The sequence below is a fragment of the Dipodomys merriami genome, unplaced genomic scaffold (assembly GCF_024711535.1).
Source record: "Dipodomys merriami isolate MVZ:Mamm:240054 unplaced genomic scaffold, mDipMer1.0.p SCAF_1, whole genome shotgun sequence".
NCBI classification, from domain to species: Eukaryota; Metazoa; Chordata; class Mammalia; order Rodentia; family Heteromyidae; genus Dipodomys; species Dipodomys merriami.
The window spans coordinates 38,283,652-38,296,140 of NW_027202270.1; the positions used below are offsets into that span (position 1 = coordinate 38,283,652).

The 12,489-nt window shown below is 38.1% G+C and overlaps 1 protein-coding gene across 4 annotated transcripts in view; it reads left to right on the plus strand.

Annotated features, from left to right (window-relative positions):
* The window catches only part of Ccdc141 (coiled-coil domain containing 141), a 169,436-nt gene that overhangs the window by 114,206 nt on the left and 42,741 nt on the right, over window positions 1-12,489 (plus strand). For all 4 annotated transcript variants that reach the window (XM_070019988.1, XM_070019998.1, XM_070020006.1 and 1 more), the window contains 4 exons: window positions 5,103-5,244; window positions 5,572-5,691; window positions 8,086-8,277; window positions 11,944-12,123. In XM_070019988.1, the coding sequence (XP_069876089.1) occupies window positions 5,103-5,244; window positions 5,572-5,691; window positions 8,086-8,277; window positions 11,944-12,123 (634 nt within the window). The remainder of the gene's footprint in view (window positions 1-5,102; window positions 5,245-5,571; window positions 5,692-8,085; window positions 8,278-11,943; window positions 12,124-12,489) is intronic.

Below are 12,489 nucleotides of genomic sequence, written 5' to 3' on the forward strand. Positions count from 1 at the left end.
CTTACTAAGGACAGAGTCTAAGACACAAGTAAGAGCAGAGTATGACTAGACAGTCAGCAATGCACAACATTATTGTCACAGCTAAACAAAGTCAATGTCTATGTTTTTAAGGCTACAATCCAGGAGGGAAGGATCAGCTAAATCAAACTGTAAATGCTAAACTTGCTTTTGCCTACCAATAAATGCTAAATCAAATGCAATATTTGATTAATTTTAAAAAATTAGGTAATCTTTGGGTAGCCTAAAACATCTGTAACTGGCTAAAAGTGTGGAGTCATCATAACTCAAAAATATTGAAGTTACCAGTGACATTTTTAATATACTTACTGTGCATTTCTTTCTTTCATTTTTTTTTTTTCTCTGTCATGGGGCTTGAGCTCTGGGCCTGAGCGCTGTCCCTCAGCTCTTCAGCTCAAGGCTAGCACTCTACCACTTGAGACATAGCGCCACTTCTGGTTTTCTGGTGGTAATTGGAGATAATAGTCTCACGGAGCCGGGCACCGATGGCTCACGCCTGTAATCCTAGCTACTCAGGAGGCTGAGATCTGAGGATCACAGTTCAAAGCCAGCCTGTGCAGGAAAGTACGTGAAACTCTTATCTCCAATAAACCACCAGAAAACTGAAAGTGGTGCTGTGGCTCAAGCGGTAGAACGCTCACCTTGAGCTGAAGAGCTCAAGGACAGCAACCAAGCCCAGAGTTCAAGCCTCACGACTGACAAAAAAAAAAAGAGTCTCACGGACTTTCCTGACCAGGCTGGCTTTGAGCCGTGATCCTCAGATCTCAGTCTCCTGAGTAGTTAGGATTACAGACGTGAGCCACTGGCGCCCAGCCTTCTCTCAATTTTTAAGTCTATGTTTTCTCTTCCCTTAATAATAAACTGCAAATCTACTATGTAAAAAACTATATACTATCCCTTCCTCTTACAGGACGGACAATACAATATACATAGCATATCTTGTATATTGTATATAAGAAAAAACTACCATGAAACGGAACAAAATCTCTCTGGTAATAGAAAAACAAAAACTGAAAGAGAGAGGTCCTATTTGATTGGTTAAAATTACTGGTTTTTTAAAAAGTGGACTTTTTACTAAAGGAATGAATAGTTGCTTTGATTATTTTCTTTTTATTACCTTTTAGTTGTAGGAAGGAGTTGCATTTAACAAGTTTATGACTATAGTTTCCAAAAGGTACTGTGCCCCTCTAGTGGCCACTTTGTCAACTACAAATACACATTACATATCCTACAGAATTCAGTCAATCTGAAAGAATATGTCAGCCATTCCAACTCTATTGATACCTAACAGCACGTCACACACACACACACACACACACACACACACACACACACACACACACACACACACACACACACACACACACACCCTAAAACCTGTTCACTTCCTACATCATGTGCCACAGACTCTAAACAAGTACAAAAAGGCAGTAAAGAGTGTGAATACAGACCAGGTGAACAGTAAAGAGTGTGAATACAGACCAGGTGAACAGGTTCAAATCCTGGCTCTGTCATTTCATCACAGAGCTAGTTGCCAAAACTTTTTGTTCATCAGCCTGCTTATCTTCAAAACGGAAATAATGATTTGCCTAACTCAAAATCAGAGTCTACTGTCAATTAGGAGAGAGAATAATTGAAATGTTAGGAATTTTGCCTTATCACAATAGAACTCCATAATTATCTTTAGCTGTGGTTATGGTAACTTAGGGTAACAATGATACAGTGTTATCTGCATTTCCTTAAACTTTTATAGTTAGGATTTAAAATTCATTATTTACTCTAAAAATAAATACAATAACTAGACGAGTTGCATATTTGTAAGTTAAGTTACCCCTGTCCATTTCATTGGCTAGAAATCTGAATTACTGACACTTTGCAGTTATCTTAAGTACGCCATTAAATGATGCATGCAATGTACTGAACAATGTTTGTTGCAAAAATGTACTAAATAGTAGTGACATGCAAAGTTCTGAGAAGCACGAGCCAGAATCCATATTGCTCATAGCACTATACACTAGTACGACGAAACTTTAGAGAATAAAGAGTTTATTTGTATAGCAAAAGAGGAGGCTGGCTTTAGTGTAAATAGTGTTACAAAACTACAATAACACACAATGGAAAAATTTGGAAGGAAGTAGAAAATTTAGGAGAAATTAGAGATGCTACACTAACTTCAGGTTAGAGTACGTCTGTGAGTAGGTCTGAACCCCAAAACCTTACATATCATGATGGAATTTATGGAAAAGTTCCCAATGTTGACTCACCACCATATTCTTTCGAGAATGCAGAAGAAGGATATGAACAGAAGCCACATGGTCTGGCTCGATCTGGTTTCTAAAAACTAGTTTCTCTAGGGAATAGCCTATTCAAAACTTAGAGTCTACCAGATACTGTTTTGGGGTCCCAGAGTTCCCTATTCTTAATTCAGCTAGCAAATTTGTATTTAAATGAAGTGGAAATAAGATGTATTCTGGGGACTGGAGGGAAACACAGAAGAGGCAATATGGATCATATTGGTTGTTGACATTCTTTTTGAAATTTGACTTTCTCTTTCTCAATTTTGCTAATCATTTCCAAGTTGCAATTGCCTGTCATGTCACTCCTAGACATCTTTCTTTTCTTCATGCTTGGAAATTTTCCCCCACAAGCTTTATTCTCTATACCTTCTTTCCACAGTACCAATTATTATCTCTTTCTCATTCTACTTTTCCATGTCTATACAAAAAACTTGGAACCTATAGAAGACAGGACAGCTTGGCCTTAAAGGGCCTTCTTGGCACTAAAATACCTTTCAGTCTGCATCCTATTCAAAAGACAACGACAACAGTACTTCCAAACACACTACTTGCATAGAATGTGTAGCTTTCTATATCATGACAAATTGTTTCTAAACATCTTATAATGTCTTTATTATGCTTTTCATTGTTTCTGAGTATTAAAGTGCAAAACTACTTGTTCAGGTGTAACCCTGGCAGAACACTGTATGCCATAAGTGAGATTCCTCAGAGTGGTTTTTAAATTGTCCTCCCATCACCCTTGCCCAGGACCCCTGTGGTCCTGACAAGACATAGCTGAGGGCTTCTCCCCTCTGTAGCTTCCCCATTATCATTCCAGTGAGGCCACTTCCTTGTCAGTCTTTTGGGGTCTTGCCTCCATTTTATTACTAATTAAATTCATTTTTGCAATCACAAATTATGTGAGTTAAAATTATTGAAATCTGTACGTCATCCCGAGATCTGTTTTTTAATGTTCATCTTTATTAGTATATGAAGGAAATTATTGGTGACTACTAAAGATGCAATTTCTTAAATAGGAGGCCAGGTTCTGTTGTTGGGGCAGCATGGACAGTTTAAAACTGCTCTTACCATCAAGGATATTCTTTCCTTGTGATTATGCTAAACTTGGAACTGGTCAGGAAGACTACAAAGATATCTTGATGCTAAAGAAAGTAGAGTCCAACACAAAATGTATTAATTGTTTTCAAGGGAAAATATTTTAAATAAGTTGTTTATTGTAAAAATATTGTACAGAGGGGTTATAGTTACATGAGCAAGGTAATGAGTACATTTCCTATCAATTATTGTTGCCTCCTCCTTTGTTTTTCCCCTACCATCCCTTCCCTCCCACCTCCACAACTACACACTCCCCCACGCCCCACTCCCCCACTCCCACCTTAATTGTAAAGTTCGTTTTCAACCTAGTGTCTTGTACATCTCATTGTTACAATGGTCAACCTGTATCTCTATTTAAACATTTTATTTTTTCCCTTTCCCTCCCCAAATTAGACCAACATCAAATACAGTGAAAACAGCGGTTGTACCGTGGGGGAGGAACATACAAAGCAACAAAAAAAATCACATGGTACATCATAAATACGTTAGAAACAATAGCAAGAAAGAAAAAAACCACTTGTGTCCCTATCTTGGGGTTCATTTCCCTTAACATCATCTTATCTGGTCATATGTACCTAGCTTTTGACCTTTTCTACTTGTCCCAGACATATACTAGCTAATGCAAATAAGGGAAACCATGGGACCTATGTTTCTTTGGGCCTGGCTTACTTCACTTAATATAATTTATCCAAGTCTTTCCATTTTGTAACAAATGGGTCAATGTCATTCTTTCTGATAGAGGCATAGAATTCATATATATATATATATATATATATATATATATATATATATATCACATTTTCTTGATCCATTCATCTACTGATCTGCATTGGTTCCTTATCTTAGCTATGGTAAATAATGCTGCAACAAACATAGTTGTGCTGGTAGCTTTAGTATGGTCTTGTTTGTGATCATTTGGGTAAATGCCCAAAAGTGGGATTGCTGGGTCATAGGGGAGCTCTATGTGGAATCTTTTGAGGAACCTCCATACAGCTTTCCAAAGTGATTGAACAAGTTTATACTCCCACCAACAGTGGAATAGGGTCCTCAAGGGAAAACATTTTATGGGACTTTTGTCATATTTCTTTATCTCATGAGACCAGAAGAAGAAAAAAAATCAATATGATTCTTGGTTTCCTCTGCATGAACAAGTATGTGTAATACCTAGTGTTTGGGGATGAGTTGGTGTTCATGTAATGAATACAGCATTGAGTCCTCATAAGCACTAAGAACAGGGACTCTAGTGTTGTATAAATATTTCAGCCTAGCCAGTTAGCAAATGCTTTGTTAATTGGCTGATTCACATTTCTATTCAAAGAGCATCTTTAGATAAATGACACTTTTAAATAATACCCTTGGAAAAATCTTGGCAAGCATACTGCTGCCTTTTGCCATAAGGTTCTCAAAACTATCCTAGGGAAATGTTAAAAAGTAAACCTTTAGAAAAGAGCATTAAATCTATTACCAAAAAAAAACCCATAATTATTTTTCCCCTGGGGAATGTCTGACAGCAAAGGGATACAATTTGGCTTTGATACCTGATATATTAGTATAACTACTGAATTTCTATTACCTTAAATTTTACCAAGTCATATCTCACAGGTGAAGAGCAGATCTGTTTTCAAATGTTCCCTGTTCCTGGGGTTTCTCTGTCAAAGTCAAATGGACTAATAGCTAGCTTGTTGCATTCAGTCCACAGGTGACCGGTATCCATAAGGTGATGGGATGCATTCAGAGACGAGTGGATCATCTGATGGAACAGTGCTCAGCACACAAAGAATTTGCTCTTAAAAAGCAGAAATTAGCAGCCTCTGTGGAGGATTTCCTGAGGAAGGTAGTTTCACAAAACGAAGTGTAAACATCTAATGTGGGGATCAGAGATGGTATGCCAACTGTGGCAGGGGGGTATGGAGGGAGGATAGGGTTTAGGCATTTGTGTTCCACATTAACTTGTACAATTGGACAAGACACTAATGCTCATTAACTATCTATTAGGACTGTAATATACCCCTTTTTAGAATGTTACTTTTCAGTGTTGTGTATTAATTAAAGGTTCATCTCCTATACCCTCTCTTGTACCCTCCCACCTCCTACCAATCCTCCTTCTCCTCCTGAATAATTCCACTTCTACTTAAGACTTCATCATATATTTTTATTAAAGGTAGAAGTATCAATTCAGAAAATCAGTCCGGTACTTTCCAATGCAATGGATCTTAGTTCCAGCATTTCTGAATCAGAGAAGATTTTGAATAAGTATCTAGAACTAGATATCCAAACTAAGGTAAGCAAGATAATAACTATTATTATACATATGATTATATATTTTTTAAATATTTCATAGCTATAAAACTTATTCCTCCCTTAAGTTAGTTAATTAGTTAAATAGTTAATTAGTTAAAAAGATATTAGTTAAAATAGTGTGTCTAAATATATAATTGATGGTACATTACAACCTACTAGTAAACACTCATTTGGCTTCTTTTGCTTACCTGAGCAATGCTAGAACTGTTTTTGGAGATACCTAGAGGAAGCAAAGAAAATACTTCTCTAAGATTATTTATAATTTTTTGTGCAAGACTAATACACACACACACACACACACACACACACACACACACACACACACACACACACACACACACACACACACACACTGAGCTGAAGAGCTCCATAGTCACTAGGAGCTGAGGCCCCACTATTTATCAGATCTGTGATGTGCAGAGAAAGCTGATAGTTACAGAGAGCCATGGAGACTAGGGGCCCTGGCACCTGGAGCTCTGAACTGTAACCTTAGGAAGCAGCTGAAAGCTGGAGAGAGTGACTAATGGCAGAATCTGTAAGACGCTGAGACATCTGCATGAAGCTAGGGAAGGTACGTACTGAGAAGCACAGATGCTGAGAAGAGCAGAGGTAGAAGCATTTGACGAAGCCACCAAGAAGCAAAGGGTTTTGCATCCTAAAGCTCTGACCATTGGGTGTTCAGAGCAGTAACCCTCTGCCTGAAGCAATGGACCTCTGGCTTTGAAAACTTGGAGCCAGAGACCTCTAGTTCTTAAGTCTCAAAACTATAAGCCCTTGGGTTTGGAAGTCTACCATGTAATCCCCTGTAACTGAAGGCATCCCTAAGGGCATTCCTATTTGTCTCTGTACCATTTTTATCTAGGTAGAAAGGAAACATACACACACATGAATATGAAACCTCAGCCAGTTGTTTACTGTTTTATGACAATATGACTCTATGGTGTAAAATTTCCTATCTGGTGTTTGGAACCCCTTTACAATAGACTATATAAAGAAGACTGTACAAGTTTAAACATTGTTTTCTATAGTTAAAAATATGTAGTTTTAAAATGAATTAAAAGTGAGTAGGCCAGGCGCTGGTGGCTCATGCCTAAAATCCTAGCCCCTCAGAAGGCTAGGGAAGCCAAAGCCAACCTGGGCAGGGAAGTCTGTGAGACTCTTTTCTCCAATTAATCACAGAAATCCAGATGTAGAGCTACGGCTCAAGTGGTAGAGCACTAGTCTTGAGCAAAAAGAGCTCAGTGACAATGCCCAAGCTACAAGTTTAAGCCTCAGGATGAGTAGATATATATTTTGCATATTTGCCCCCTTTTCTGTAACAAAATTAGTTTGGGGTGTGTGTGTGTGTGTGTGTGTGTGTGTGTGTGTGTGTGTGTGTGTGTGTGTGTGTGTGTGTGTGTGTGTGTGTGTGTGTGTCTGTGTGTCTGTGTGTCTGTGTGTCTGTGTGTCTGTGTGTCTGTGTTTCTATGTCTGAGAACTGGGGCCTGAATTCAGGGCCTGGGAAATGTTCCTTAGATTTTTTTGCTCAAGGCTGGTGCTTGATTGAGCCAGCTTCTGTGAAGCCAAAATTCTGCTTCTGGCTTTTTGCTGGTTAATTGGAGCGATGAATCTCCTGTTCGTTCCTGCTGGGGTTAGAACGGAAGTACTCAGATCTCAGTCTTCTGAGAAGCTAACAGTCATGAGCCATGGATAGCTGGACAAAATTAGTTGAAAAATTTATTAGAAGTGGCATTGTGGCTCAAGTGGTAGGGTGCTTGCCTTGAGCTGAAGAGCTGAGGGACAGCGCCCAGGCCCAGAGTTCAAGCCCCACGACTGACAAAAAACAAACAAACAAACAAACAAAAGAATTTATTAGAGCTATTGTTCAGTCTCATAAAGCAACTCATATGCATAATTATTTTTAAAAATTCCTGCCATTTTTTGTTTTAGAACTGTTGTGCACCAAACAACCTTTTTTCTATTTGTGACTTGGGAAATCAGTACAGGTGACAGAGCCACAGGATTTGAGATGGCTTTCATTTTTTTGAATTGTTTTTTATTATCCCTAATTAGTTGTACAAAAGCTTCAATTCAACATAATTTCTGAGTACAAAGCATCTTGATTGATGTCACCTTTTCCTTCATTCTCCCCATCTCCCAACCACCCATCACTCCTATTACCTGGTTCAAATCTCACATATGTACATTGCATAGTTTTTTTCAAAGGCCTTTGTTTCCTTTTTGGAGTCTTCAAAGTGTGCCTTTCTTTGATTAAGGAAATTCTTGGTCCAGTTCAATTAAGGCTGGTAATAGATGGACATGCAGAAGGGTAATGAAGTGTGGATGTACATGATGCTCCTGTCAGCTGCTGACCTCCTGCACTTCACTTTCACAGGACACAGCACATGCCTTAGAAGAAGCTAGAAAAATTCTGACAGAGAAAAATGAATGTGAACCCAATGAAGCACCATCACTTTCTTGTAAAGCTAAATGGCTGGAGGAAGAATTACGTATACTTGGCCAAGGTGTCAACTTCAGGTCACAAGTCTTTCAAATTTATGTGGCATTTCTAAAGTCATCAGAAGAGGTATGGTATGGTAGGCTGGCCTGCCTCTGATCATCAACTTGCTTTCTGTGGGACATAAGCCCTCCTCTTTTTTCTGGTGTCTGTCTTCACTTTCAGGCCTTTTGTCCCCCAACGCACCACACAAAGCCTCAGAGAATAAGTTGTCTCACTAAAAATAATACAAATGTATATGTGTAGAAATATGTACAAAGGAAGCATTGCAAACTTTTTAATATGCCTAAAAATATTTCAATAACCTCAACATCAAACAAAATAACCTGAAAATGTTATCTTCTAAGTAATGGATCCCTGAATACTAAGAAATTAGTGTTCATACAAATATACAGAATTGGAAAATATAGGCTATTGGTTCAAGCTTTCATCTCCCTTATTTAATGTCTTTTATCAAATTACCTCTTTGAGCTTCTTCTGAGAATTTAATTTGAAAAGCTATAGGACATAATCTTTGATATCCACAGTAGGACTTTTCCTCTCAAAGAATAATTTCTCCCCTTCCCCCCACATTTTTTTTGTGCCGGTCTCAGAGCTTAAACTCAGGGCATGGGTCCTGTCCATGAGCTGTTTTCTCAAAGCTACTGCTCTATCCCTTGAGCCACAGCTCTACTTCTAGCTGTTTTTGGTATGAACTTGGAGATGAGTCTCATGGAGTTTCCTGCCTAGGTTGGCTTTGAACTGCAATTCTCAGGTCTCAGCCTTCTGAGTAGCTAAGATTGCAGGTGTGAGTCTCTGGTGCTCAACTAAAGATCAATTTCTTTAAGATAGCCATCAGTAATTTCAAAAAAGGATTTAAGGCCTTATTTAACCCTGATCCCAGTGTACCCCATGGACAGGGTGATGGGTGCTGGCCTAGTTAATAAAATGGGCACTGGTTTTATGAGAGTTTGATTCAGCAACTTCACTCAGTGATAACGTCATCTGGCATTCTTGATTTCTATTTCCCCACTACCTCCTACTGCCTTCACCTCTTACCACCCACCACCACCACCCTGACTCCTCTTTCTCATCAAAATTCTTTCCAGTCTGGCAGAGGTCCATGACCAAGCCGCTGGAATCTCAGATTCTTCTTTTACTTTCTTTTAGTTCTTTGCCCTGAACTCTAATGGTCCTAATAAGCTTTTCCTGTGGATGAATATTTTTACTGGAGACTTGAAACAACATAAAAGCTACAAAGAAGTGCTGGCTTTCTGTACCTTTGTTGCCAACAAAATGTTCCTACTTGGCATCCCATTAGGCATCCACTTCCCTGTCCCTCTGGCCTCCATAGGGCTGGAGCTTCAGCTTTGTAAACAACACTCTCTACATGTCCTTAGCTTACCAGCCTTCATGAAGTCTGTTTTCCTACCTGGCAGAGCCTCCTAGCCTTCTAATCCTGGCATGCTATTACTCCCGTATGCCTCTGGCTTTCCATTTTTGCCTCATCAGCCCTTCACTCATTTCCATCCACACTCCATCCCCTCCACTCCCTGCCCTCAATGGAGCCTAACCCTGCCAACTACCAAAATCCAATCAGTCCAACACTCTGTTTACTCAGCTTCTCTTTCCAAGCTTCCAGACGCTCATGGAGAAAAATCATGCAATTGTGCTGATTGGTAGGTGCTGTTACACATTTACGGGTCTCTGTCTCATCTGGGTCCTCCATATGCTCCCTAGTTGGCCCCTGTCAGTAGAGATTTTCAAGCATCTTGCCCCAGTTTCCATCCCTAAATCTCAGCTGAAGCCTTCACCACAAATATCTTAATAAAATGAGGCCATTGAGCCTCACTGGCTTGACTTTCTTACATTTCCAAATCTATTGGCCTATATGACCCATCCTCCTCTGTCTTCAATACAGTGCCACACCTATTCCTCACCAATAATCCCTCCCTCCCCTAAGGTCCTTCATTCTTTAAAATCTAGCTCCAGCAACTATCCTCTCATTTTTCTGACTTGCCTCCTCCATTGCTTCCTTTTGGCTTGCTCTACAATTGCATCTAAATTGTACCATTCTCACCAAAGCTGACTCTGTGTCATTTTCCTATTTCATGCAAACCCCTGGGAAGGGAAAGTGGCATTTCTTGCTCTATATGCTCAATTGCTCCAGGCCTTATCTCCTTGCCATTCAGTTTAGCTTTTTTCAGCCCTGCCATGTGCCAACTCACCTTGCATTGAAAAGGTTCTTATCAACTCCCTTACTTTAAAAAAAGTGAAATGGTATCTTTATCCTGATTAAACCTATTTAACCCAGTTATCCATTCTCACATCCTTTGGCTTTAAAAATAACCCAGACTGAGTAAGGTATATTTTATAGAATATCCACTATTTGTAGTGTAGTAATTTTTAGTATATTTATACAACTGTTCAGTCATCATAGAACTCCAGATTTAGTGTATCACAACCCCCTCTCCCCCCAAAGCCCAGGTAGACATTATTCATCAACCCTAGCTTCACTGTCTTCCAATTCATCTCTCAATGAGAATTTCTTTTGTATCAAAGCTCTGCGGTTTTCACCTATAGTTTCAGTGTTTTAGTTACTATTATCCTGGTTGCTATTAAACATCATTGTGTTATAACAATTTGCTTATCGGTATCTTCCAGAATTATCTTTGGATATATAGGAAAACAAATGATTATTCTTACTGGAGAATCCGAGAAGGCCCCATGGAAGAGGTGGCATGTTAACTAGTTAATTAAGGATAAATTGTAGCAGAAAATTGAGGAAAGCGCTGAGGGAGCAAGAATCAGCAAAATATACAGGCATGAATAAATGCAATATGGAAATTAAGAAAGGATCTGTTTCTAAATGCTATTTACAGATTCCTCTAGTAAGTTCATTTAAAGTAGGGATGATATTAATATCTTTACAGTGAGTATTTCCTGAAATTTCTTATTTTCAATTACTTTTACTGGTTATGAGCTTGTCTAGACTTGTTTTATTGGCTGTTAAGCATTATTCAAAATGCACAAAATTTGTATCAAATGATGTATACTATTTCTACATCACCATATTACTTATTAGCCTATAGTTGCACATTTGATTTATATAAATTCTGCTCAAGGAGAATAATTTCAAAGAACCTGGTAGTGTTACATCAGTTAGCAAATGAGAAAATGTAATTTTAGTATGGAAGAGTAATATAGCTTAGTAAGATAAGATTAGAAGATTAATATTAATACTTACATGGAAAATTAGTAATTATATATGCCCTTTTGAGTCACGATATACTAATAATCTTTCATTGACTCACATTTCTTTCTGATTTGTTTTTCTTGATTCCATGTGTATTTTTCTTTCAAGCCATTTAATTCAGCTTTAACCATTAGCAGCTGCTAATATTGCATAAACTTATTGCACATAAATATATAATATATATAAATATAATTTGGGCTACAACAAGTAGTTCGTGTGGACAATCATCTTGACGGCTAAGCTTACTAACCAATTGTAGTCTTGTCTGTCAACAACCGAGATTCTCACAACTTTTCAGTAAATTGACAACATTCAGTAAATATTTGGAGAATTCTGAAAATATTTCAATTTAAGTTTATATAGCTTTTACTGGAATCTAATGTCTAACTTTTAAATAAAGGTTACTTACTGTGATAAAACTTTCACTGTAATCTCATGTCCTTTTTATTAAAAATATATTCTTGAATGTTCTTAACTCTCATTATCTTCTTGTATTTTAGGCAGAGGAGCTGTTTCAGAGCTTAAAGAAGTTTTATTGCAATGGAATCCCTCAGAAGGAAGAGAATGATGCTAAAGCCAAGAACTGGTCTGACTCCGCTGATAAGCGCTGGCAGCTATTTTTAAAGAAGAGTTTTTTAACCCAAGACTTAGGGCATGAGTTCCTTAACTTAATAAATATGGTAAGAATCACATTAAATGGGTCATACCTTCTGTGAGGATGCTTTATCAAAGTCCAAATCATAATCTCAGAAGTTCATCTACCAATCAACAGTGCTGGCTTAGGAAGTTCCTTTTAGCTTCATTCAACCTAGACCAGTCCTGAAGCCCAACATACTTTCTTAAAGCTCATATTAATTTATAACAAAGAGGACTAGTTTATTTATTAAAAAGAAAGATCAGTTCTCATTCAAAGGCAACATTGCTAGAGAGTTAAGAAGTCCATCTCAAAGTTCAAAGTTATGTTGAGAGCATGGGTCAAGGTCTACCCAAATTTTCCAGTGGTGAAAGACAACTTCTAGGATAAATCTTCATACTGAAACCTTTCA